This window comes from Copadichromis virginalis, linkage group LG15 (genome assembly GCF_057382275.1).
Source record: "Copadichromis virginalis isolate Kocher_CV1m ecotype Utaka linkage group LG15, C_Virginalis_male_GT1.1, whole genome shotgun sequence".
In the NCBI taxonomy this organism is placed as follows: Eukaryota; Metazoa; Chordata; class Actinopteri; order Cichliformes; family Cichlidae; genus Copadichromis; species Copadichromis virginalis.
In genome coordinates, this window is record NC_140632.1 from 4,884,387 (window position 1) to 4,911,612 (window position 27,226).

The following is a 27,226-nucleotide window of genomic DNA, read 5'->3' on the forward strand; positions in this document are numbered from 1 at the left end:
TGATAATAATAATACTAATAATGAGCTCCGAAGATGAAAAGCAGGTTGCAACTTTGAACTTGCGGTAATTTTGCCACTCAATGCGATCCTGTTGTTTTGAATCCCTGTCAAAGGTTAGCATTAGAGAGGATGCTTCCACAAGCACAAAATTAAGCACCGGGCGTCCTCCCATTCACAGGACTGAGCAAACAAGCTGTTTATTGTTCTTGACACCAGTGTGTTATGCGAGCTCAGCACGAGACCAAAAACACTGCCGCTGACGTCACTGGGAGTCAGCTGTGAGCAGCGTGCTGCTAGCCGGACATCATGGTGAGCCTCTGTGGTGTTTTCGCGTTTAGTAAGGCATAATTAGGGCAGCTGCTAATTCTCTGTGGTGCAATTAGCTGTCATGTGTTTTTTTAAAGAATTCCCTGTTCAAGTTTTAATATTATTTTATGATTCCGCAGTGCCGTCTGCTTGGCATTAGCTTGTTCTCAAACTTCACTGGCTAGCTTTCTGCAACACTTCAGTCATGCGAGTTATCCGATAGCTGGCGAAAACTAATACAACAGGGATGTTAAATAAGAGTCAGCGCTGTTAACTTTCAGCCTAACTTCAGTTATCAGTCGTACGCAGGGTAGTGTTAACAAGTAAGATAAGAAAACTGGAAAGTTGGGATAACGTTATCGCTACATGTTCAAACGAAAGACAGTAAATGTTAATGCAGGCTATTTAAAACATTAGCGGCCATCACACATGCACGTTATTACTTTTGTTTGCTAGCTTAACCAGCCTAATTGATACCCTTCCAAATTGAATTTGATTTCTTGAAACACTGATGTGCTGTGTGTAGCAAGCCAGTAAATATTAATATGGACTATATACACTTACCGGCCACTTCACTTACTAGTACCGGATTGGACTCCCTTTTGTCTTTAGATCTGCCTTAATTCTTCATGGCGTGGATTCATCAAGGTGCTGGAAACATTCCTAATAGATGTTTGTCCATATTGACATGACATCATCCCACTGTTGCGGTTCCTGTTCCACCACATCCTAAATGTGCTTTATTAAATTGAAGTCTGGTGAGTGTGAAAGCCGTTTGAGTACAGGGAACTCACTGTCTTGGCATGTTCAAGAAACCAGATGAGTACACTGTGGTCACAAAGGAGTGGGTTTAGTCAGTGACAATACTAAGGTAGGCTGTGGTGTTTAAATGATGCTGGTTTGGTGCAAAGGTGCCCCCACACCATTCTTTGGTTGTTTCATGTCTGATTCTTGGTGAGTCTGTGTGAGATGTTGCTTCAGTTTTCCACTCTTGACTGACAGGAGTGGCATCTGGTGTGGTCTTCTCCTGCTGTTGCCCGTCTGCTTGAAGGTTTGATGAGTTGTAACGAGTGGGCATTTGAGTTGACTGTTGCCTTCCTATCAGCTCCAAGCAGTTTGGCAATTCTCTGACATTTTTGTCCGGAGAACTGCCATTCATTGGATATTTCCTCTTATTCGGATCATTCTCTGTAACTCTTAAATATGATCATATGGGAAAATACCAGTAGACAGACAGACAGACACACACACATTCATTTGTATGCTCCTCTTACAATCTGAAATTGCATATAACATTCTATACATTTGTCTTTCCTGTTTTATTTTTTATCACAATTTCAGGGCAACTTTAAAACAAAAATGAGTTTTGGATTATTTTTTAGCCTTTATTCCCATTGAAGTGTAACATCAAAAACCAAGTTGTGATTGCAAATGATTACACCAAATTTGCAAGCACACTGGTTGTGATGTTTAATCTATGCAGATTGGTCTGATTTTTTTTTCCCCATATTCAGAGCAGATATTGAGACTACAAATAAAAATTGCCTCACCCTGTTTTTTTGAAAGACTCACAGACGAGCATTTCTTTTTACTGTGTTCATTTTGGTAACTTGCTCCAAATCATAGCACATGTACAATCGCTGAAATTAAAAAGTGAAATTTGCATTTAGAAGAACATTTCTGATGTTAAATATCTGTTAAATTTCTTTGCAATCATTGCGACATTGTCTCAGCAGTGTTTCTAATAGGAGCACTTGACTTGAGTTTTTAAGGTTTCATAATTGTGCACTTCTGTAAAAAGATGTTGAGACTTGCTCCAGTTGCCAGGCATGTATCGATTGAACATCAAGATCAAAGTCAACCAATTTAAGTTCAAAAGGGTGAAATGTTTATGTTTCTTAAATGTTCTGCTGGAGTTGACTAAGCAGGTAAGGAAGTTGAGATATATTATCTCTGGGGTTGGTTGAAAGGTATGATGGGGTGTGGTCAAACACAGTAGGTGTAAATCACTTAATTGCTTCCTACCACTCTGTAGCTTGTCACGCTGTAATTTAACATCTCCCAGTACTAGCCAGGAGCAGTTCTGGAGCACTTCAAAACAATTTAAGCTCTGTTTGTTTTTCATCCTCCAGAATGAAGATGAAGCCTGCCGTGCCACTTCTCCTCCTGGCCCTGCTCGCTGTCACAGGGCTGAGCCAAGCCCAACTCGGGAACTCTTTCCTGGATTTCTCCTGGATCCTTCCCAGTCTCAGTCGGCCGGCGAACCACAGCCGCATCTTCTACGCGGTGATGTTTGATGCAGGGAGCACGGGGACACGCATTCATGTCTACACCTTCATCCAGAGCGACTCAGGTAATACAGGCCAGAGGTGTCTCTTTAAGCCTGTTCTCTTCCCTATATTTACTTATTTCCTTAGGTTAGCGGCGTTATGTGCTCAATACAGAAACAGTGACATGTAATGAATGCAGGCTGCCTGCAGAAAGCCTAGCATAAATATTCTAAGGGTTTTTCTCACAATGTAAAGAGTAGCAGGGAGACCTCTGGTGCTGTACAAAAAAAACTGAAGTGCTGTGCAGCTTAAGTAGCACGCTTCAGGTGAACTGAAGTGAATATCTATACTTGCAGTTCTTTTAAATCCATAAATGCTCACTTCAAGGTGCGTAGGTAATTCCATTAATAATCCTTTTTGGTCAGATTTAAGTCGGAGTGTCTCATCTTAAACATGGCTATATGTACACTAAGCAGATTTATACCTCCCTAAATTAATTTAAGAGGTTCTATATGTGACGTGGGTGGCTCTTGTGTCTTTCAGAGCAGCTCCCCATGTTGGACAATGAGATGTTTCATTCCATAAAGCCTGGCTTGTCGGCATATGTCGACGTCCCTGAAATGGTGAGTTCAGCGTTTCCTCTGATCAGTTGCATTGAGTTGGAGGGTGCACTCATTCAGACATTCCTGCTGCCAGAAATGAAAGTGAGAAATGCAAAATGACAAACAAGTCAGGCCCAGCTGACATAACACTAAGTGTCATCTCAGCTCTCAGCAGTCACTCAGTAGACTTTTCGGCTGCTCTGCGGTGATTGTTGTTTCTGTTTAAAAGGCTGGACAAACAGTGAGGATGCTGTTAAAGGTAGCCAAGAGGACGGTGCCTCGTGTGGAGTGGAAGAGAACTCCTTTGGTCCTCAGAGCCACGGCTGGACTTCGGCTGCTGCCCACACAGAAAGCTCAGGCTCTTCTGGACCAGGTAAGAGTGCACTGTCTCGTACTGAGACCTTATTGAGAGGCCTGAGACGGCAATTACACAATACAAGCATTGTGTAGAGTGCAGTTCTTTATCATATGGGAGTTGTTTGGCGCTACAATGTCTGACACCATCGTGAAAAAAACAACAACCCCACAACCTATTATCCAACAAAGCAGCAGGGAGAAAAGGAAAGTGCTGTGGCAGGTATTACAGAGACAGGAGGGGAAGTATTGTTATCAGAGAGCAGGAGATTAGTGTGGAAGGCTCTTGTGGAGGGGATAAGATAGTAACGGATAGCCCTGGGGCACCTTGAATGATAAATGATACTTTATTAATCCCCCCCCAAGGGAAATAATTAATCCCTTCAAGCGGAGGGCACCTCTGGATGAGCTACCATTACACTAGATAACATTAAGGCCATCTCACTGTTGCTTTCCTTTGCTCCTAGTTGCACTTAAATCTCCCTTTCTCTCGCCCGTCTCTCCCTCTTTTCCTCAGGTTCAACACGTGTTTGACGAATCTCCTTTTTTGGTGTCAGACGACGGCGTCAGCATAATGAACGGCAAAAACGAAGGTAACGTCTGCCCACCCTCTGCTCCGACAAGCAACACATCCGTCAGATATCACGGCAGCTGTTGTCCTCTCTGAGGTGTTTTGCAGGTGGCATCAGTGATCTGTCTGCCCGCTTTTAGCGTGCTGTGCAGTTTCTGTAAAGAATCGTTGTTTACTGCAGGCATGAACCTAAATTGCTGAAGATTACAGCAGTGTTTTGTGATGACACTTAAGAAAACGAAATGGCATATTACCACAAAGATGAGTCAGTAATTATGCGGTGCAAAAATACTATTGTCTGTTGTGCCGTTGTGTAATTGATTAGTCAGCGTTTCAGCCTCGTTTATAGGACTACATGCCTTTTATATATGCAAAATTAATTTCTTAAATGGTCTTTGTTTTCACCTGAAATGACAGGTTTCTGTTTTCTTGCTTTTCTTTTGTGCTAATTTTGTAAATGTAGGACTCCTGGCTTGGATATCGCTGAACTTTCTAACAGGCAAGTACACTGCATTAAACAGTAAAATATTTGTACCTCTTTTTCGTACTTTATATCCAGGTTTAACTTTGTATCTAAAGGTGCCGTCGCGTTATCACACCTCATGTTCACAAATAGAGGCTAAATGTGTCCGACTATGAATTTCCTGCCTACAGGAGTGCTCTGATCTTTATCAGATAGGATCCAGCGATTTTATACTTTGGCTTGTACATGTTTGCCAAATAGGCCTTTTGAAGATAACATCGCAGGTGTAACTGATTCGGTCCTTTGTGTTGTGGTTTCTGGATTAAAGTGTGACTTTTTTTTTAGGTCACCTGAAAGCGCGAAGCAAGAAGACAGTGGGAATATTGGATCTGGGAGGAGGATCAACGCAAATCACTTTCCTGCCCAAACTGAGGGTCAGTTGTTTGAACACTTGAGAGAAATCTGTCTGATCTCTAACCTTTGGTGATAGTAACCCTCTGTGCTCTCTGTATTCCACTGTAGAAAACCACTGAAAGTGCTCCTGCTGCTGACTACACTGCTAAGTTTGATGTCTTAAACTCAACATTTGAATTGTACACTCATAGGTAACTGTTTCAGAAACGACTGTATGCTTCATGAGACATAATACAGTCCATTTTAATTCAGTGTGAATGAATAAGAAATTGCTTCTTGATTTCACATCAAGATCATTTCCATATTTTCCTTTTTCACATTTAAAATTAGCCTCAAGTTCTGACACTGACTCTGTGACTTCACTCGGATCTGTGTTTAATTAGGAAAACGTCTAGTATCTGTTTAGGCAAGGCAAGTTTATTTGTATAGCACAATTCAACAACAAGGTGATTCAAAGTGCTTTACAGAGACATTAGAAACAGGAACAAATAAAAAGCATGATTTAAAATTGAATAAAACAAGCAAATAAACTAACTAACTAATTAACAAACAAACAAACAAACAACAGTATATAAAATCAAAACAGATAAAATCAGAACAGTAGATAAAATCAGTAGTTAAATGTAAGTTTTGAAATTTAAGCTTAAAGTGTGGATTTGGTGCTTTATTCAAATGCAGCTGAGAACAGGTGAGTCTTCAACCTGGATTTAAATAAACTGAGTGTTTCAGCTGATCTGAGGCTTTCTGGGAGTTTGTTCCAGATATAAGGAGCATAAAAGCTGAATGCAGCTTCTCCATGTCTGGTTCTGACTCTGGGAACTGATAAAAGACCGGATCCAGATGACCTGAGGGATCTGGATGGTTCATACTGGGTCAGGAGGTCATTGATGTATTTTGGTCCTAAACCATTCAGAGCTTTATAGGCCAGCATCAGAACTTTAAAGTCTATCCTCTGATGGACAGGCAGCCAGTGTAAGGACCTCAGAGCTGGACTGATGTGGTCCACTTTTTTGGTCTTAGTGAGGACTCGAGCAGCAGAGTTCTGAATGAGCTGTAGTTGTCTGACTGATTTTTTTTAGGTAGACCTGTAAAGATGCTGTTACAGTAATCAAGCCTACTAAAGATGAATGCATGGACTAGTTTTTCCAGGTCCTGTTGAGACATCAGATCTTTTATCCTTGATATATTCTTGAGGTGATAGTAAGCTGACTTTGTTATTGTCTTAATGTGTTTTTCTAAGTTTAGGTCTGCATCCATCACTACACCCAAATTTCTCGCCTGGTTTGTGGTTTTTAGATGTATAGATTGAAGTTCTCTGGTGACCTGTAATCGTTTTTCTTTGGCGCCAAAGACTATTACCTCAGTTTTGTTTTTGTTTAGCTGGAGAAAATTGTGGCACAACCAGTCATTAATTTCCTCAATGCATTTACCAAGAGCCTGTACAGGGCCTCGGTCTCCTGGTGACATTGTGATATATATTTGTGTGTCATCTGCATAGCTGTGATAGTTTATTTTGTTGTTGTTTATAATCTGTGCCAGTGGGAGCATGTAGATGTTAAACAGAAGGGGTCCCAAGATGGAACCTTGGGGAACTCCACATGTGATACTTGTCTGCTCAGATGTGAAGTTACCTATTGATACAAAGTATTTCCTGTTTTCTACGTATGTTTTGAACCAGTTTAGTACAGTTCCTGAAAGACCTGTCCAGTTCTCCAGTCGTTTGAGTAATATGTTGTGGTCAACTGTATCAAATGCTGCACTGAGGATGTGTATTATAGGCAAACACCACTTGTTTGCCTTCTTTTGAGGATTACTTATTTGTCACATGCACAGTCTGTTTCTGCTTGGTTTTCTAAGTGTGTAACAATTCTTCAACTTCATGCAGCTATCTTGGAAATGGACTGATGGCGGCACGGTTGGCCACACTGGGAGCTCTGGGTGCAGAAGGTACTGTGCTGTACATGAACTAAATGTGTTTCTTTGCCATTATTCATGTCAGTGTCATCATTGCACGTCACTGATGGATACTGAGAAGAAGGTGGGTCAGTTCAAATGGTTTCTTTTTTAGATTTTCCAAATCTCGAGAAGGAAAAGTAAAGAAAGATATTTTTGTGAGATGTAGTTTTCTGTTATAAATGATTCTAGCCCTGAGATACACTGAGATGAATCACTGAAGTGCTTCAGAGAAAATTGTGTTAGTGACTGCCTGAGTTTTTTTTTTTTTTTTTTTTTTTTTTGAGTCATTCTATGACCTTGTGTGAAGCTGTTGAACCAGTCACGAGTTTAAACAAGTGGTGTCTGCGCTGTCACAGGGTTGGAGTGGCAGGTTTTTAAAAGTTCCTGTCTGCCAAAGAAGTTCAGGGATGAATGGAGCTTTGGAGGTCTAACCTATCAAGTGAGCGGGGACCCAGATGGTATGATCCCATTTACTTATAACAAGCTGTAAGCAGATGAAACCCAAAGCTAAGGTTTGCAAGGAAGAACTCAAAAAATGTCCATTGATTTTTTTTTTTTTCTTGGGTTTTACAAAAGATCTTATCTGTTACCAGATGCGAGCAAAATGCATGATACGAAATTTAAATATTAGCAGCAATATGAGCAAAAATATGAGGGCATACTTGGATTACTTGAATGAACATAAGATGCTGACTTTATTCTGCCGTCTCTGTTTTTCTTTCCCCTCCAGGTTACACAGGATACAAGCTTTGTTATCAGGAAGTACTTAAGGTGGTGAAGGGGATTATTCATCAGCCGTACGAGCTTGAAGACTCCAATGTTTTTTATGCATTCTCCTATTACTTTGACAGAGCTGTGGATGCGGGCCTTATCGGTTAGTGAACACACACACACCCCCTTGTACACACCTTATATAATTATACAGACCCAGTAGGGTGTCATTACCCATTCCAGCACTAGACATAGGCAGGGAAATGTGAGTCACTTGCACCTGTCTCAGGGGATTTGATGAGCTATAGGTGTGTAGGTATTAAAGAAATTGCTATTCTCTGCCAGTCCAAGCTGAAAGGCCACAAGCTCTATTACTAGTATTATGGAAATGTACATGTAGACCTGTTCTTGTAATGAATGGTGTAGCATTTTTAAATGTGAGTAAGATGACCTCAGTCACCTCCGTTGCAGATGAGGTCCACGGAGGGATGCTGGAGGTCAGAGACTTCAAGAAGAGAGCCAAGGAGGGTGAGATGGGCGAAGGAATGCATCATTACTATGACAGATCTGCAGCTCCCTGTACTTGAGACACAGTGTGCATCTCAATGGAGCTCATTTCTATCTGAAATCTTGCCCTCATCCACAGCAGAATACAGATGACTGATTATTCTTAACACCTAACAGCCCTTATTTATCCTTTTCTCTGCTTAGTGTGCAATAAGATGACCAAGTACCCTCCCATCCACCCTTTCCTGTGTATGGACATGACTTACATCACTTGTCTACTGAAGGATGGGTTTGGCTTTAAAGAGAACACAGTTTTGCAGGTGAGGCAGCATTGTGTAATAAAATTAACAGGGTTCTGGCCTTGGTTATAAGAATGCAAACGAAGCAGTACACCCAACGCAACAATTTTTCACAAGGCTGCGCGGCTTTATGAATTCAGCTATTTATGTTTCGAGCTGTTTAGTTCAAACTTGCAGATGAATCATAAGATGGAAACCTATCAAAAGACACAAGCAATGTTTCAAATGAAAAGGTTTAAAATAGCTCCTCACACTTCATAGCATTTTCACAGGCCTTCTTCAAAGAGGCCCTGACACATTAGTCAAAGAAGAGATGGTAATATCTCATCCTACCTTTTTATGTTTGAAAATTCACTATGTACACTGAAAACAGCAGATAAGTGTGCTACCAGAAATTGCAGGGTGAGTTGCATTTCAGAAACCCTCCCCAGGGACTGGGAACCTTTGGAGGGGCTCTGTGCATTTCCACAGTAGGGAACTGGGCCAAAAATGTTATTTTCTGATAGTTTCATGGCACTTACATTCTAAAGCATATATTAACACCCAACACCTCCACACAGCCATGCAGGAAAAATGAAGCACAGACAGATTTAGTGCGGATATAAGAAACACTGGTTGCAGCCAGTGGTACCCGTCAGCAGAGTGATAACAATATTCAATCTGCCTTTTTCGGCTGAGAGGTAAAAACTGCAGGCTTAATCTTGCTTGGGGCACCAGCTATAGGCCAGACCTTTTCAAGAAAACTACTGGGTCCAGAAATGGCATCAAAAATGATTGGGCTGCTGTAAGAAACTGACCAATGAGATTCTGTCTGCTTTGATCATTTTTCTTATTTACCCAACTTTCACTATATAATGCTATCAGATGTAACACCAAAAGAAAAGTGTCTCTGCACTAGTATTGCATCAGTGGAAATGAGATAAAAGACCTTCAGCTCTGACGCACAGAGGAAGCCAGTGTAACCTGCAGGTTGTAAAAACAGTGGTTGCTTTTATATCTGTCAGTGGGATAACCTTCCCAGTCTCTGAGGGCCTTTAGACTGCAGAGGAAACACAAGCAACCGATGATTTGAAGGGATCTGTGGACTCCTTGGAAAGAAAAAATTGTAAAAAGTTGGGAGTACTTTGAGTAGAAACTTGTCTGTGTCAATTCTCTTTTAATAAAACAAAGGAAAAGAGGCACTTTTACACAAAAAATTCCATTACCTTTTTTATTTCAGTAAATACAAAAATCCTTTGAGTGATTTGGTGGTTTTTTTTTTTTGTTTTTTTTCCATCCTTAGCTAACCAAGAAAGTGAATAACGTGGAGGCTAGCTGGGCACTGGGTGCTACATTGGATCACTTCCACTACCTGAAGATTCACTGAGAAGTGAGGAGCGTACACTGACAACGAGAAGCTGATTTTAGGTGGCGCTCACTAACCACACTCAAGTAATGTGCACTACCTTATCTAAGAGCAGCAGACAGCTGGTGTTGGTTTTATAAGGGCAGAACTAACCTCATGAGTAATTCTTAATTTCTTTTAAAAAGCAATTATTCTCAAGTGTTAATATATTGAGCTATATATGAGCAATGCATTGCCCCACTCGGAGAACAAGTGAAGCACAAGAGGCTGAATGAAACATTTTACCAATAACACACTCTGTTAATGCACCTCTGGGGATTAGTGGATATAGAATTTATTCGAGATAGATGTTTTCTATTTTACTAAGTCTGATAAACAGAGAGGCCTGGCTTGTTAAGTCATGTAATACCAGCATTTACATGCAGCATTTGATTAACTGCTTGAGTGGTTTTTAATGTTAAGTGTTTCGTTATTAGTCAAAAGAATAATGGCTATAATGGGTGTCTGGTACATTTAAATTTAACTTATCAGCCGTTGAGGTTTTGGGGTACTTGTTTTTCATTAACAACCATCACTGCATTTCAGTGTCTACAATGATGAAGCACATAAGCATTCCTGGTCATTATAGTTTCATAAACTAGCAAAACCCGTCTCAGTATTTCTTTGGGAGTCTTTGTTCTCAAAAACACGAGGAAAAAAAAATGTTTGTACAAACTTTGCCATTTCACGCTTATTAAAATAAAATCATCACTGGTTGCTAATTACAAATATCTACAAGGGTCTACAGGTCTGAAAGTCATCTTTTTACAGATACATATCTATATGTAGTCCACTGTGGCAGTCAGCCCAGTGCTGCTGCAACACGCAGTGTGCGATGTTTGTTGTGAAGGTGGACTACAGCAGAGCAACTACATCTTCTCCATATGCATGGCCCTCCGTTGTCATGGTCACCAGTTCATGCGGTTGAGAGAGAACTACCACAGAGTCTGCAGAGCCTACACAAACACAAAGGAAAGTTCAAAGAGGATGTTATTCACCCTGTATGTATTTAAAATAACATGAAGGTGCAGACATTGTAAAATCAAACCAAGCACTTTCAGCCTTTGTGCTGATGAAGCCGTTCTTGAATTTCTGCAATACATACAAGTTGTATGCAGCTGGGATGTTTCCAGGCTTCCCAGCCACACGTCTGAACTACATCACCTGGCTCTTCAGTGTTCAAATAATTTTAATTTTATTTATATCGCACCAAATCACAACAACAGTCACCTCAAGGCACGTTATATAGTAAGATAAAGAGCCTTCACTAATAGAAAAACCCAAAAATCAGACCGTGAGAATGGAAAACTCCCTTTTAGTAAAGAGAGTAAAAAAAAACAAACAACCCCACAAGTAGAACCAGACTCAGGGAGGGGGGAGTCATCTGTTGTGACTGGCTGGGGATCAGCATCAGCATCAGCATTTTATGACTGATTGGTTAAAAAAACAAAACCTTGAGAGGTGGGCGAACACTCAAAACAAAAATAATATGCAAGCAGCAGTGCTACACTAGTGAATTTATTATTACCAGCATGAGGTTATCAATGTTATTTACAAATTTGTTTTTAATCTTATTTATTTAACAGGTACAATGCAAAGAGTGCCAGCTGAACTGCTGGAAACAGCCTAAATGTGAAATTTCAGAGACATGAAAACTCGAGCAAACACAAGTCTACACAGCCTGAGTGTAGCCGCCGTTATCAAAAGACTCATTCCCTGAAAAACACTTAATGGGACATTAGTGACACCACAAGTTGACTCAGCATCCCTGACATTAACAGAACATTATGAGCTTCACCAAATGAGAGTTTACTGCAGGGCTACAGCATTGTCAGATGTGTTAGGTGTTTTTTAAATCTTATGAACTGCCTTTTTTTCCTGTCATACTTGTTCAAACGCCTACCTGGTGATCTCAGCATGGCATGGTGGAGATTCATGGGTTCCACAGTTGTTGTCATGGTGACCATATTGTCTCCATTCTCACCGTCTGCCTCCAGCAGGCTGCTTTGTGTCAGAGCCTCTCCTGTCAGTTGCACACAGACATCAAACTTTTTGTTTTTCCCAAACCTCAACACAAGAGAGAGCACATTTAGAGTAATCCGTCATCTTTATAGAAACCAGGACTCAACCTGCAGCCTCGGTGTGATCACCACAGGCCAGTGCTGGTTAGAAAATGATGCTCTGAAGTTAAAAAATAATTGATAAAAACTGGAATCTAGATTTCTAGAATGCGTTCTGTATAAATGTTGATTTTTGTTTGCTTATTCTAGTTATTCACAATCAATTTAATAATTAATCCAGTACCTCTTGTCATGTATAAATAACAGAAACTACCAGGCTGTTGTGCAACTGCATCTTCCTTTGCACTGCTTTTACAAAAGACTGGCCTCTTTGGGGAGGCTGACCCGAATAAATCTGCTGTTTATAATTAGAGCTTTGGCAGCGTTTCCTCTGCGGTGATTCAGCTGCTGTGCTTCCCTGCTGCTACAGAGATGTGACAAGGAGGCAAATGTGCTGTCTGCTGTCATTGTATCATGCTAAAAATGAATTTAAGCTTATTTTGTTCAATTGTTCCAGATGCTGGAATGTGAAAAGCTCAATGAACGATCCTTTTAATCTGAAAGGTACTGAAAATGATACCGAGAATAGAGACAGGAGTGACTGTGTAAATTTGCCTCAGCTGTATTGGAAGATTAACCGTATATATTCACTCAATTATCTCAGCAGGTGAATGCATTTCAATAAAGCAAGATGATGTTATTTTAACTTGGTGATTAAAGACTTCTTAGAGGATCTGACCCCATCACAAAAAGCCCAACAGGCTTCGTTTTTTTTTTCCCCTGCAGCAGCGTTTTGCTGTCTCTGCTTTTTCTTTTTTGAAGCTATGTGCATTCTAAAACAATTCAGCTACTGGGCCTGAAGAATAAAAATGTGAATGATACATTTTTAAGTGCTAGAAGTCATTAACAATTCAAGAAATGTTCCTAAATGTAAATTAAAGCAACACCATCTCTATGCAGACTTTAAAATGTATGGGCAGCTTGAAGCTACATAATCCAAGGATTAGCATATCCACCCACCACACTGGGTGGGTGGGTGGGTGGGTGGGTGTGTGTGTGTGTGTGTGTGTGAGTAAGACAGACAAAGGGAGAAAGACCTGTTTCTCTGCTTTCACTACTGAGTCCTTCCTCTCCGTGTCTCTTCCTCATGTGGACGTTTCTGCTGCCCGACTGAGAAAAAGTCTTCCCACAGATCCCACACACATGAGGCTTCTCACCTGGGAAGTACGCACACAGACACCAAGCAAAACTTTATTCTTCTTCTGAACTGCTGCAGGACGCCGTCTACAAGGCGCACTACTTTACACTTTATCTGTAGCTTACTAATTACAAAGGAGCGCACTGCTGCGCAGCTGTGAACTTGTCCCACTCACCAGAATGCACGAGCATGTGTTTTCGTAGACTGGAATACTCTGCAAAGGATCGCCCACAGCCATCTGCTTCACACAGAAAAGGCTTCTCTCCTGAAAGCAGCCACCCACCACAAATATACATATTGTTTACCTCCGCATTACAAAGCCCCAATTAAACTCTTATTTTTGCAGAAAGTATCAGATGCGGATGCGTTCAAAGGGATGCGTTGAATGGCCCCGACGCACTGGAAATTACAATAAACTGCAGCTTTGTTGTTGTCGTTTCTGAAAGCCGCGATGACCAAAATAACCCAGATAAGTCAGCTACGGCTCATTCTTCCAGATATACAGGCGGAAACTAAGCACAGGTCACCTAACTGACTGTGGAGCACGCCATCAGAAACCTTAATGCCACCCTAAATAAAATATGACAGAGTAGTGTTACTGATTGCAGCAGTAAAATGGAGGGGCCAGTGCTGCTGACTCTTCAAATCTCCAGCATTAACTCTGCCAAGGAAGCATTAAATGAGCAGAGTCAAATGGCCTTAGTTAGTTATTGCTTCCAGGACATTTGGGCTTTTAAATGCAGGGGTCCGTCCTGCTTTCCCCACCTGTGTGTGTGCGTCTGTGGTTCTTCAAGTTTCCAGCAGTGGTGAACCTCTTGCCACAGTTCGTCTCCTTGCAAATGAAGGGCTTCTCGCCGTTGTGAGTCCTCATGTGAACCTGCAGCCTCTGCAGCACGTAGAAACTCTTCCCGCAGCCTTCTGCGCTGCACCTGAACATCCGGTCATTCCTGCGAGCCGAGATAAGATGACAAACAAACCTCGACGTCTCTCGTGCACATGCTTCGTTGGTTAAAGCCCGCCACGAGGTCAGACGGGGTAGCCTCAAACAGATCTGCTACGCTGGTATTAACAGAGCTCCTGCCATACAGCTGGAGAAACTCCTGTTGCACAGCAGTGCTTTCTGCTCCCTGCACAGTCTTTCTGCCTCCCCAACAAATAAAGCAGGAACCTTTTCCTGAGCTGCCATTACTCCTTTCATTGTAGCTGTAAAACACCTGTGCAGTTTAAAGCCAACACCTCCAGCTTACATTTTACAACTGCTGAACAAACCTAGTGCCTTTTGTACTTGAAAAACATCACACAGAATAGCTTGAAGATCGAGCTCACCCTGCCCTTGAGGGTACTTCAGGAGGGCAGAACGTGTCTGGAGAGCAGCCTGTTACACATCTTACACCAAATCTTATACTAGAACATGAAGATTAAAGTTGCAGGAACCAAAGACATTCAGGAGGACTTGATTGCTCACCATTACAACTTAAAAATGACACTAATTTCTGGCATTACACAGCTCAACAAATAACCAAGATACCATGATACACACAAATTTGTTCTTTTCTGCACTTTTGTTGCATATTGGGCTCTAGCTTACAGAGTATGACTTTGTGGTGTCTACATTAGCTGCTTGAATCTTTTTGTCTGACTTGTATCTATACTTTACAGACATTACAGGCATGTAATTTTCTATTAACACATTTCACAGTTGGTGCACGCGTTCCTGTGTGTAATGAAATGTGTACATCAACAACGCTGTATTATTTTCTAATTTGAAAAATGCGTCCACATTATCAGAATTTGCACACTTGAGCAACATCCCCTATGCTTGAACCACTGCTGGACAAGGCACAATCCCCCCGTGCTGTCTGTGCGATGCGTTACCTGTGTGTTTTGAGGTGATATTTGAAATGAGCGGGCCAGGTGAACGTCTTGCAGCAGCCCTCAAACGAGCAGCGCATCTGCTTGGAGAGGGGGCGGCTCGTTCTGGCAGAAAGGTCTCGTTTGTCTCCGTCTGCTATCAGACTGTGTGTGTGGTCACCTAGGCAACCGGAAGAGGAAAGTGAGCGAGGTGATGCAGTAAACAATCCAGCAGCGAGAGTGTCCCCGGCCTCTGGAGCATACCTCTATAAAAGCTAATCACTGGTTACTGACTGAGACTTGCAACCAAAACAAAACTCAGAGATGAATGAAATCAGTCCCATTTAACCCGACCACACTCCACGCTTATCTGCTACAGTTTAGTTTGTGCTGGTGTCTGCTGTAAAGCACCTGTAACTGATATCCTGCTGCTGAAAGAAACTAATCTAATCTGATGGAAGTTAGATTTAGATGCAGTAGGTTCAGAGCCCCTGTGCTGCCTTCCTGCATCACAAACCTCCACTATACTCAGTGATTTTGCACTTCTCCCCTCCCAAGTGAGTACTGTGGATCAAACTACCCCCATATGTCTGATAAACCCCCCGCTTGACTTTGACTTCTGCCCAGGAGACAGCTGGAGAAACTCCTGTTGCTATCAGCCTCAAAGATCCGAGGACATGCGCTAGCCAGCTGTCCCTGATCCTGAGTCACATTTACAGCCAGAATCTGAAGCAGAAGAAGAAACCAGTGCTGTGCAACACGCTGCCTGCTTCCTGTACTGATCAATTAGCAGCTTAAAGACCCTGGCATTAGGTGATGAAGGTGCCAAAGCAATTAATCTTGCTGAGGATCTGTCAATCCAAAGAAGGGGAGGGTGGCCTTGAAGGGCTTGTTTCACACGGCTGAATTACTAGCTGCTCTAGCTGCTCTTGATACAAATACAACAAAGTCAAAGATAACTGTGCTGAAAAATATCAGCTGTATTAAAAGAGTGTATCTGAACCTAAACTGGACTATGTGAAAACCTGTAAGTAAAGAAGAATGCACAGAGTAACATAACCACTTTTAAGAGACAAATTGCAGATTTTAAGACACTTGACAGCTTTTCCATTTTACCTGAAAATCTATTTTCAACACACACAAAAAAAAACAGCACAAACAATAATGCCTTCTAGTTACCACTTGATTTGTTTGTGCACATCATCACAAACATGTCAAATAAATCCCAGTCAGGTCAAGATGGGAGGAAACAAACCCAGGGCTGGGCAGAGATATGAAGTAAACTTCTTACACTCCCATATCACTTTTCAACATGGACCTCCAGCTGCAATTCGACTCAGAAGTGGGGGGTTCAAAGATCAGAGATGTAGCTAGGAGTCATGGAGCCTTAAATGTCATGGGTAAATGCTTTATCTAACAGGCAGCCTGTGGAGGCAACTTAAAATGGTTTGCGATGTAGTCCTGACTCCTGGTGCGGGTCAGCAGCACTGTGGAGCGTCTGTTTCAGATCAGAGCAGAGGCTTTACAGTAAGATAAGATAAACGTGTGGACAGACGTTTAAATAAGCAACAGGTCGAGACGCAATGCGGGAGAGGACGGTAAACAAGTCAACGATCAAAGGAGTTTGAGTTTGCGAGACCCGGACGAGCGTTTAATAGCCATTTAGAGATTTTTCTAAGTGTAGCGTCGGCATTACTTTCAAATAGATGGTAGAAAGTTGAAAAGAAGAGGGGAAACATGAGGCTACAGCCAGCAGCTGTTGTCACACTGGATTCTGTGACCGCTGAGACTCAAAGGCCACCACAGCCTTTTTTTATTACAGCTTAATGAATGCTGTATTGAAAAGGAGTTGATGAATATACAGTAACAGGTTTTGGTTAACAGCTATTAAACAATTTCCTGGCTATAACCGCACTTGCTGGCAGATTTACACTTTGGTTTCTGAACAAGGTTCAACAAATAAGATATAATCTGTGAAGCATCGAGCCTCTGTCCCTCCCACTTCTTCTCTTTGTGCACATCTAAGTGGCTCCTGTTCTTCGCTTATATTTACTGTGCAGACATGAGTGATATTGATTTACTTATATAACTCTTGGCAATAAAGCAAACACAATATTTCAGAACCATCAGCTAATTTTATTTTCTGCAATATAACATCTTCCTAATGGCTTGATCGCATGTGTGTCCCCAGGCCTGACCTCCTGCCACCCCACATTTTTACTAAATCATCAGCGACATAAAATAACCACGGGAGCTGGATTCTGATCACTGCTTCGTTATATTGTGACATTTACAGCTCTACTAAATATCTGCCGTCGCACTTGTACATCAGTCAAAGACAAAGCTACAAATTCCTTTTGATTGGGAGACTCGAGACGAGAATTTTGGGACCCAGTTTTAGTCAGAGCTGATTACACCACGTTTTCATCTCTTCACTGACCTCATTTCTCTTCTGTCTTTGATGCCTGCTACCAAAATATACGCCGCTTCCTCTACACAGCCGTTACTTCTTGGTTTTTTCCCCCCAGTTTTATTCTCAAACTTGATATTAAATCCCAAATAGCTGCCTACAGAGCACACACCACTAGCAGCGCTCACATCCAATGAGTGTTGTTTTAATATTGTTTCAAAAAGAGCATATTTGACATAACTTTAAGGTGTATAAGATCCCTGGAAGAATTCTTTACCGTTCGTGACACTTGCAGCTCTGGCGTCCTGGCTGGCCTTGGCATCCTTCGCTAGCTGAGCCCGTGTGGCGGCGATCAAGCTGTCATGTGCCAGCTCTTGTACCCGCAGATACCAGGGAGCGCTGCCATCTATTCCGTAGTCCCCCGATGGGACCCCCTCATCTTCATCATCCCCGGCGCCATCTGCGGCGAAGATCAGGGACTCTGAGGAGGCTGTAATGCCTGACGGGGGGGAAAAAAGAAAAAGGTCAGGATGAGAGTTACTGAAATAGAAGACAGCTGCAGTATATCTCTGAGGCGCTCTAGGTCACTTCTATTTATTTATTATTGTTCTTCCAATGCTGCTCTATTCTAAGCAAGCGGGAGGAAGTTTTCAACAGACACCCAAATAGAAATATAAGAAAACATGACAATCCTTTCTTCAGGGACTGAGTACATTTAATAAACAAGTAATTCTGTCCAGTGAAACGTCTCTCCATCACGTCTCACTGAATCACAGACAGAACACAGCGCGCTGCACAAAAGGTGTATGTGAGGAGACCAAAATTAATTTTTTGACTCTCTTGCCAAGGCCTGATGAACCAAGAGAATGTGCTTGCCAAGGCTCATTTCTTCAAGCCAAAATATTTTTTCTTTTTTGAATGGAAATGTGTCACCCCATTTCTTTTTGGCGCTGTGTGTGGAATTTGGAAGACAGAAAGTGCAGACACAAGACGGGATTTAGACTTTTTATATGAAACTTTGCTTGTCAGTTAACAGTAATATTACTTTTTTTTTTATATAGAAAGCAAATGTTAGAAGATACACACTGATTGGACACTTTATTAGGTACACCTTGTTGGACCAACTTTTTGATTCAGATCTGTCTTAATTCTTCATGGCACAGATTCATTAAATCGTTGGAAACGTTCCTCAGAGATTTTGGTCCATATTGACATGACAGCATCGCACAGCTTCTGCAGATTACAATTCTCCTGTTCGACCACATCCCAGCGATGCTCTGCTGGTTTGAGAGATGGTGACTGTGGAGGTCATTCGAGTACAGTGAACTCATCGTCAGGTTCAAGAAAGCTGTTTGAGATGATCTGAGCTTTGTGACACGGTGCGTTATCCTCCTGGAATCAGATGATGGCTACACTGTGGTCATAAAGGGATGGACATGATTAGCAACAATACTCAGGCGGGCTGTGGAGCTTAAATGATACTTAAATAGTACTAAGGGGCTAAAAGTGCGCCAAGAAAATATCCCCCACTCCATTACACCAGCACTACTAGCCTGAACCACTGTTACAAGGCAGGATGGACACATGCTTTCATGTTATTTTCTCCAAATTCTCACCCTACCATTTGAATGTCGCTGCAGAAATCAAGACTCATATGACCAAGCAACACTTTTCTAATCTTCTATTGTCTAATTTTGGTAAGGCTGTGTGAACTGCAAACTTGTTTTCCTGTTCTTAGCTGACAAGCGTGATACCTAGTGCGGTCTTCTGCTGCTGTAGCCCATCTGATTCAAGGTTCAACAGGTTTTGCTTTCAGAGATGCTCTTCTGCTCTTGGCTGCAGCGAGTGGTTATTTAAGCTATTGATACCTTCCTATCTGCTTGAAGCAGTCTGGACATTCTTCTCTGACCTTTGACATCAACAAGGCATTTTCACCCAGAGAATTCCTGCTTGCTGGATATTTTCAGACCATTCTCTATAGAGATCGAAAATGTTACGTCAAAACCGCAAAGGATTGTAGGTACGAGTGGCAAGCGGTACTAGCGCACGCAGGCTTTCACAAGAAAACAGTCACACAGCAATAAAAAGAAACACAAAGAATGGCAAGAAGCTGTTGTATTATTAACTGCAATAGCCGGTCACATGACAGCCACGGGAAGCTGACGGGTAAAGAGATCGTTTTTTATCGGATTCTGTAGTGGAAGAAAAATTGTTCAAGCCATGTTTCCGAAGTAACAAAGAGCCAACGGATGGCCTGGATTGCAGCCATTCGAAGACCAAATATGACGTTTCAGAACACTGCAGCTCACATGTTAGTCTGCTCCAAGCATTTCCACAAAGGCAAGTCTTCTGTTGCAGTTATTACGTAATTTATCGTAACATAATTGTTGATGTAGGTTACAAATAAGTCTATATTGATTTGAATTTAATTTGTTGTGCTATGCTGCTTTGTTCACTGTGGCTTTGCGGGCTAATGTTTGTTGTGCTTTGTAGGAAAACCAGCCTACAAAATGCTGGAATGTGATCCAGACTGGGCCCCCTCTATCAACCTGGGTCAGACCGAGTGTAAAGCTGCTACCACAGCGAGATTTGATCGGTTAAGAGAGAGAGAGCGAGATCAAAACAGCCACGAAAAGTCTGCATATATGTGTCCAAGTGTTGTATTGAAGGAATCAAGTGATGAATAACTGTTTTCCAGTATGTTGTTTTGATCTGGTTATTTTTTATTATTTTTTTTGCATTGTTGATTTGTTTTTCACTGAAGCAGCTAATAAAGCACGATGGAATACAATTTTGCCTCTTTCTTATAAGACTCTATAATAGAATGAAACAATAATGCCAGTTATAAATAAAGACAATCAATTGAATGAATTAAGAAACACTTGTTTTGTATCTATTGGATCCGAAAATGTTGTGAAATGACAAATAGATTATCTCCTGTACAGGCCAACGCAAAGAAAAAACAAAATTACAACAGTAAAAGTAAACTGGACCTGGGCTTGTTGCAGGGATCTGAAGTTACTAAACATTTTGTGAGTGTTGCACTCACACTTAGGACCATATAATTATAAATATGTGCATGATGAAAGTTGGGCAGCACGCTAACGTCTTTAGTCCACTCTGTATTAGAGATGGACCGATCCGATATTACGTATCGGTATCGGTCCGATACTGACCTAAATTACTGGATCGGATATCGGCGAAAAATAAAAAATGTAATCCGATCCATTAAATATCACGAAAGCACCTCACAAAACTTGCAACACGCCGTAACTCACCTCAGAACGTTAGCACGTCAGAGCAGTATGCATCACGTGATAGAGCGGCTGTGGCATGCGGGACCTGTCGTGGTCTGGATAGCATTTGGAGCTTCGCTAGCAACCCGGCATTTCATCTCCGACAAAGTTATCCCGAGAGAAGTAAAGCAAGTGTGTAAGTCCATCTCTGAATGTTTGTAAAGCATTCCTGCGTTAAGCTTAACAAACGATATATGGAGCGACTGCCTCTTCCTGCTGCTACTTCAATCATGAAACTGCTCAATGATCAGCTGATCGGCTTTTCTGTCGCGAGTCCGTGTCTCTAGTTTGCTTTTGGCCCACTTTGCACCAGAAAGAGGAAACCAGCGGCTGAACAACAGCAGCACGTTTAAGCTTGATAAGCTGTTGTTTGAATGTATTTAATATTACTTTCTACTCGAGGATCTTTTTCTACGTAGCTGACGCTGGTAACTGTGCAGGGGCGGATCTAGCAAAGTTTAGCCAGGGGGGCCGATAGGGCATGAACAGGGAAAAGGGGGCACAAAGACATACTTTTCTTTCTTATTCTCATTTAAAATGTCGAGCTTTTAATAAATAATTATCTGACACCCAAAGTTTTAATTTGATGTAAAATGAATAGAAGTCAATTACTGTATATAGTAACTATTAAGTCTAATATATATACCCTAGTAAGCTATAGTACTTTTTCCTTTGGGAAGGTACCATCTGTGCAGTCTGCAATTTTGTTGAAGAAAGATGTTGAATCTATTTAATATTTCTTGAAAAATAATTGATTTCTGTGCATTTTTTTTCACACTGCATCAAATTAAGGTTGATTACGTCGATTAAGCATCATAAGGTGGAGCGTGAGGGGTGGTTCCCTATTTTTTATTTATTTATTTTTGTTGTTGCTGGGAGTTTGAACCCTATTAGTTAGGTTGCTTAATATTTATGCTAAGTACTCTTTAAAATACCAGAATAGGGAGGATGGTGTAGGTTTAAGTTTATTAGATTGATCAGTATTGCTGAACTATGAAATATTTTTTTTTGCATACAGGTATAACAGAATAGCTTTAGTGTAGTTGTTGTTTTAAACTTGAGTATGAACTTATACAAAATGCAGCAAGATATTTAAAAAACAGTTTTGTTGATTAAAAAACATTATATCGGATTCATATCGGTATCGGCAGATATCCAAATTTATGATATCGGTATCGGTATCAGACATAAAAAAGTGGTATCGTGCCATCTCTACTCTGTATGCTCGTATGGGTCTGACGCTTTCACTCCTTTGATTTTTTGCTTGTGCTTTTTTTTTTGCCTTTTCGTCAAGTCTGTCTTTGTACGGACCTGCCGTGTTCTCGTTTTGTACATAACTGTTTTTGGGGCAAATAAAATGCAAGTATGGATTAATGCAGAATTAATGGTTACCAGTGCTGGAAATGCTAGTGTTTGATGCAGTGTTTTGATTTTGCTGCCACTCGTACCTACAATGCAACGCGCGAAAGTCACGTAGTCTGTCGATCTCAATACACACTAGAGAAGGTTTTGTGGGAAAAATCCCAGCAAATCAGCAGGTTCTGAAATACTGAGATCAGCCTGGCTGGCACTAACAACCATGCCACATTCAAAGTCGCTTATCCTTTCTTCTCCATTCTGTTGCTCTGTTTGAACACCAGCAGGTCGTCTTGATCATGTCCACATGCCCAAATGCACTGAGGTACTGCCATGTGATTGGATGATTAAATATTTGTGTTAACAAGCAGTAGAACAGGTGTTCCTAACAAAGTGGCCAGTGAGTGTAGAACCAAAGGATTAACGTTACTTTGCTGGCCTGCAAAGGAAGAAATCGTGAGTCACAAAAATAAATTCAAGCATTTGAACTAAAGAACATGGATGCCAAGTGTGGCAAAAACATAATTCAGACTTTGGCAGAGACAAACGACGTCCCTTTAATGTTCGTTTACCTTTTGCAAGGTTCAGCAGGACATAGGAAGTGTTGTCTGACTGCTGTAAGTCATGGAGGATGGGCGGGGGGCTTGAAGCCCGTGGGTGAGAGTGCGTCTGGACTACTAATGAGCTTTGCTCTGACACGCCTCCAAACTCTGTCAGGGAGGGGGAACTCTCAGGCTCGTGGCTTAGGCCTCCATCTGGGGGAGGAAATCAGTTATTGTGTCAAATTGAAAACACATTTACTGTAAAGTAATATCAAACAGTAAATAATCAGTGAGCTGTTTACGCAGATATGACAAGTGCACTGTACTGATTTAATAGCACGAATATAAACTAGCAGACATGAACATACTATAAAAAAGGCACATCTCAAATACTGATTTAAAATAACTAAATGTATTCAGTGTGTGTATGAGACTTCAAGAAGGCACAAAATAGAACTTGATAAGCAACACTGAATGCAAATATAGCCTTCATTTACAATCAGTGCTGTCTGCTCTTTTAGATCTGCCCCTCTTATTCAAAGTAGATTAATAAAAAATAGAAATAAATCGTAGACACATTGTGTCACAAAGAATATCTGTCCTTCCAAATTGAAGCATCTCTAGCAAGCGCTTTTCTTTCTTTTCGTAGAGATGATTTACCGTCTTTTTCAACAGCCGTGGAAGGCTTTCCAGGTTTCAAATATAGACGGTTAAATGCACCAGTGCAAATCTGAAGGGATAGAGATATTATGAAAACAATCAGAATGCTGTGAAGAACTGTTCTTATTGCCAAGGGTCTTCTAAATGCTTATTTTCATGTGACAAAAATTTTAATTAGCAACAAATTTCATGTATTTCAGACCCAGCAACACGCTCAGACAGAAACTGGTTCACCCGAAAGACAAAACGCCAAAACACAAACTTAACAATGTGGTGTATGCTGTACAGTGCAGCGAGGAATGCTCAGACCTCTACATTGGAGAGACACAAACAGCCACTTCACAAGCGCATGGCACAACACAGAAGAGCCACCTCCACAGGACAAGACTCAGCAGTCCATCTGCATCTTAAGGATAAAGGACACTCTTTCGAGGATGCCAATGTTCACATTTTGGACAGAGAGGACAGATGGTTTGAAAGAGGAGTGAAAGAAGCCATCTATGTCCACTGTGAGCGACCATCTTTGAACAGAGGCGGTGGTTTACGACACCAACTCTCTGCCATCTATAATCCAGTTTTGAGATCCCTTCCCAGACGCCTTAACGCCCACTCACATCCTGGGCCATCTGACCTCAGGAATTCGCATGATAAGGTGGGGCCAGGTTTCACAATGAACACACCCGAAACTCTGGCTGATTGGGACCCACACCCAGTTTCACACCTTGGCTCAGGCAATTAGAGGATCATCAGGGGGTCCTTTTGTCCCTCTGTGGGGGAAACTCCCACTAGGTTTATATCTGGGACTCTCCACCATTTGACCTTAGAACTGAAGAAGCTTCTCGGATGAGAGGTGAAACGTCTTCAAGCAACTTAAAGAAGTCCAGACGCTTTTCTTTGCAAGCTCCTTTGACTACGATGACCTGGATGACTGAGAACCTTCACAGACAACAAATTTCATGTTTTCTCACAAACTAGTGCATTTGAATTTAACAATGTGGCACACGTATTTATGTGACTATTCCACACACAAAGGCCGGCTGTAGCTAGTGCCACTCATATACACTCGTATATGATTCAGTCAGTGCTCAGCGCCGCAACCATCACTCACTACAGACAATTACACCTACATTTTCTTTCTAAATGACACAGACAGGAAATGGCAGAGATTGTTGGTTAGGTATCTTTTGTCCTCTATTCTTCTTCATCATTATCATCATCATCATCTTCTATTAAAGAACAAGAATCTATGATTAAAGCTGTGATTGGTGTATCAGTTTAACAGAAATTGTGCAGGTACATGTATCAATGTTGGTGTGAATATACACTGCTAAAAAAACATAATATAAAAACAAAATAACACTTGGAAAACACATCAGTGGAGGGAAAAAAAATGCTGGATATCTATACTGGTGTTGACTGGGTAATGTGTCAAGCGGTCAAGGCGATGGACTAAAAATCCATTGGGATCTTCCCGCACAGGTTCGAATCCTGTCGACAATGGTCAGCTATTTTTTTTTTAGTGCAGGGATAGCTCAGTAGGTAGCAGGGTCACCCCATGATCGGAAGGTCGGGAATTTGAATCCACTGAACAGCTACCCTGAGGTACCGTCCCCACACACTGCTCCCCGGGCGCCTGATCAGTGGCTCACCACTGCTTCACTGAGTGAATGGTTAAATGCAGAGAGAGTAATTTCCCCACAGGGATCAATAAAGTATACATTATTATTATTATTATCATTATCATTATTGTTATTATTATGTGCTTGTATGTATGCCTGACAACGTTGGGGTATGCTCCCAATGAGATGACAGGATGTGTCTTGGGGGAGACCTCCTCCCAGTTTAGGACCAGGGCATCACTGAGCTTTAGGACAGTCTGAGGTGAAACCAGAGGTATTCTATTGGATTTTGGTCCAGTTAAAGGAATGAGACTGCCTGCATATCTTCACCACATAAAGCCAGGCATTGTTGTGCACCAGGAGGATCTCAGGACCCACTGCACTAGCATAGGGTCTGAAAATCCAATGATTTCATCCCAATACCTAATGGCAGTCAGGGTGTCATTGGCTAAGCTCTAGAGGTCTGTGTGTCCTTCCAGAGACACGTTAATGATATATCAATGGTGCCAGGCAGTGAGCACAGGGCCTACTAGAGCACATCAGGCCCTCAGGCCACCCTCATGAAGTCTGTTTCTGATTGTCTGGTCAGAGACATTCACACCAGTGGCCTGCTGGAGGTCAATTTGTAGCTCTGGCAGTACTCATCCTGTTCCTTCCACAAAGGAGCAGATACCAATCCTGCTGATGGGTTAGGGACCTTCTACGCCTGTCCAGCTTTCCTAGAGTAAACGCCTGTCTCCATAACAAGGTACGGCTCTGGTAGTAATATTACTAGACAATGAAAAAAAACCCAAAACGATTGGATGTAGTAATGAAAGATGTGGCACGAATATCACTACTCTGCCCAATAGTGGACAAGACAACAGAAGTGAGCATGTGCTCACCTGTGAGCTCCAGCGGGGTGCACAGGGAGCTCTCAGCAGGGGCCAGCAGAGGCAGGCAGCAGTGTTTGGACTCCGAGTCCTCCAGACCCTGCACCAATGGGATGGACGCGTTCTGCACAAACTGCACCAGCAGCTGAGTGATGGGGAAGGAGAAGAGGCACAGCATGGAAAAAAAGATGAACCTCGTGTGTTATTTAACAGATCCCTGCACCACAAAGTGGTCTCCCTTCGGAGGGCGAAAATGATGGCAAGCTTACCTCTGGTTTGGAGTCAAGCTCATCAGAAAGCATGGGTCACCCTGTGTGGAACCTGCAGGGCGAAATAACACCACTGAGCTAATAAACGAAAATACTCGTCAGTATAAGTGGCTCGAGCACAATGACAATAATACACACCTCAAATGTGACCTGGTGAACGGCAGAATCTGTCAGTCATAAGCTCGGGCTGCAGGTCATCTTCCAGTCAAATCCATGGTACGAGCTCTGCGGTCAACAACAAGACAAAGCTGTCAGGTAAACCTCCGGAGGTTTTTGGTAAACACAAAGAGCCACTGTATGCTCGGCAACTGCAGCTAAGTGTAGCCAAACCTCAATAAAATCCATCTAAACTGTTCTGGATAAAAACAGGCATATGGCACACTGCCTGTTTACCTAGCTAGCATAGCTAGCACCTAGCCACCGGAGCTATTTTCCCAAATGATGGATCCCCGCTGACGACACACTAGACAGCTATACAATTCCGTTAATTCTCCGGTGATATTAAACAGTTTACCTTGCAATAGATGTGTATGCAGGACACAGCGTAAGAGTAACTTAATGTATATTTATCTCCAAAGAGCAGGTTTGGGCTACGGAGGCTCAGATACATCAATTTTAAGACACTTCCGCGTTTTCAGTAAGAACCATTCTGTGTCATCGACGCCATCTAGCGGTAGAGATGTGTAATTGAATGTAAAAACTGACCTCTCAGTCAGTTCAATAGCTTATTGGCTTCCTTGTTCCCTTTTACAAATAAATATATCAGAGGTAAAAAGCTTAAGTTGAACGGTTTGGAGTAAAAGTTAGAGGGCCGTGGATATGTGCAGAGGAAGAATACTGGGTATGCTGGACAAAGGATGTTGAAGATAGAGCTGCCAGGCAAGAGGAAAAGAGGAAGATCAAGTAGTGAAGGAAGACATGGAGAGGTATGGTGTGATAGAGCAGGATGCTATAGGGATAGGGTGAGATGGAGAATGTTGACCCGTGAAGACTGCAGCTGAATGACGAAGATTCCCTGGTGGTGACATGCAGTACATTTTACATAAAAATAAATAAGATATTAGCATACAGTTAGTTTTAGACTACCGTGGAGCAAGTATTAATGGCAACAGGGTCTACAGGATCTAAAGCTTGAAAAAAAGTGACTGTTTTACTGGGATATACTGATCACATTTGTTTGGCACTGGATTATTAACATTTAAAAACAGTGTTCATGTTCATTACATATCAAGTAAAAAGGCCACCTTTAAAAGAAG

General features: G+C 41.8%; 2 protein-coding genes across 3 annotated transcripts; one reads left to right on the forward strand and one right to left on the reverse strand.

Moving 5' to 3' along the window:
- Window positions 1–61: 61 nt before the first annotated feature.
- On the forward strand, window positions 62–9,969 carry entpd5b (ectonucleoside triphosphate diphosphohydrolase 5b). Of its 2 annotated transcripts, XM_085431460.1 has the most exons (15): window positions 62–309; window positions 919–1,064; window positions 2,439–2,659; window positions 3,120–3,199; window positions 3,408–3,551; window positions 4,050–4,125; window positions 4,567–4,602; window positions 4,912–5,000; window positions 5,089–5,171; window positions 6,866–6,927; window positions 7,293–7,394; window positions 7,667–7,810; window positions 8,119–8,175; window positions 8,359–8,474; window positions 9,736–9,969. In XM_085431460.1, exons 3-15 carry the CDS (start codon window positions 2,440–2,442, stop codon window positions 9,817–9,819), a joined length of 1,293 nt encoding a protein of 430 aa, XP_085287586.1. In that variant the 5' UTR covers window positions 62–309; window positions 919–1,064; window position 2,439; the 3' UTR covers window positions 9,820–9,969. The 2 variants fall into 2 exon arrangements, with proteins under 2 accessions (XP_085287586.1, XP_085287585.1); XM_085431459.1 differs by lacking the exon at window positions 919–1,064.
- Window positions 9,650–26,594, reverse strand: znf410 (zinc finger protein 410). Its single transcript, XM_085431458.1, has 12 exons — window positions 26,485–26,594; window positions 26,109–26,195; window positions 25,971–26,022; window positions 25,714–25,846; window positions 22,581–22,763; window positions 17,634–17,855; window positions 14,971–15,127; window positions 13,861–14,042; window positions 13,271–13,360; window positions 12,995–13,114; window positions 11,741–11,860; window positions 9,650–10,793 (listed from the first exon to the last, which is right to left on the reverse strand). The coding sequence occupies exons 3-12, from the start codon at window positions 26,001–26,003 to the stop codon at window positions 10,693–10,695; spliced, it is 1,341 nt and encodes a 446-aa protein (XP_085287584.1). The 5' UTR covers window positions 26,004–26,022; window positions 26,109–26,195; window positions 26,485–26,594; the 3' UTR covers window positions 9,650–10,692.
- Window positions 26,595–27,226: the final 632 nt, after the last annotated feature.

Coding starts and splice junctions, on each gene's coding strand:
- entpd5b (XM_085431460.1), top strand. CDS start 2,440: ATGAAGATGAAGCCTGCCGTGCCACTTCTCCTCCTGGCCCTGCTCGCT. Junction 4,126..4,566: donor AATGAACGGCAAAAACGAAG/GTAACGTCTGCC, acceptor TTGTAAATGTAG/GACTCCTGGCTTGGATATCG. Junction 4,603..4,911: donor ATCGCTGAACTTTCTAACAG/GCAAGTACACTG, acceptor CTTTTTTTTTAG/GTCACCTGAAAGCGCGAAGC.
- znf410 (XM_085431458.1), bottom strand. CDS start 26,003: ATGCTTTCTGATGAGCTTGACTCCAAACCAGAG. Junction 15,128..17,633: donor AGCTGCAAGTGTCACGAACG/GTAAAGAATTCT, acceptor CCGGTTGCCTAG/GTGACCACACACACAGTCTG. Junction 13,361..13,860: donor CCACAGACGCACACACACAG/GTGGGGAAAGCA, acceptor GGCTGCTTTCAG/GAGAGAAGCCTTTTCTGTGT.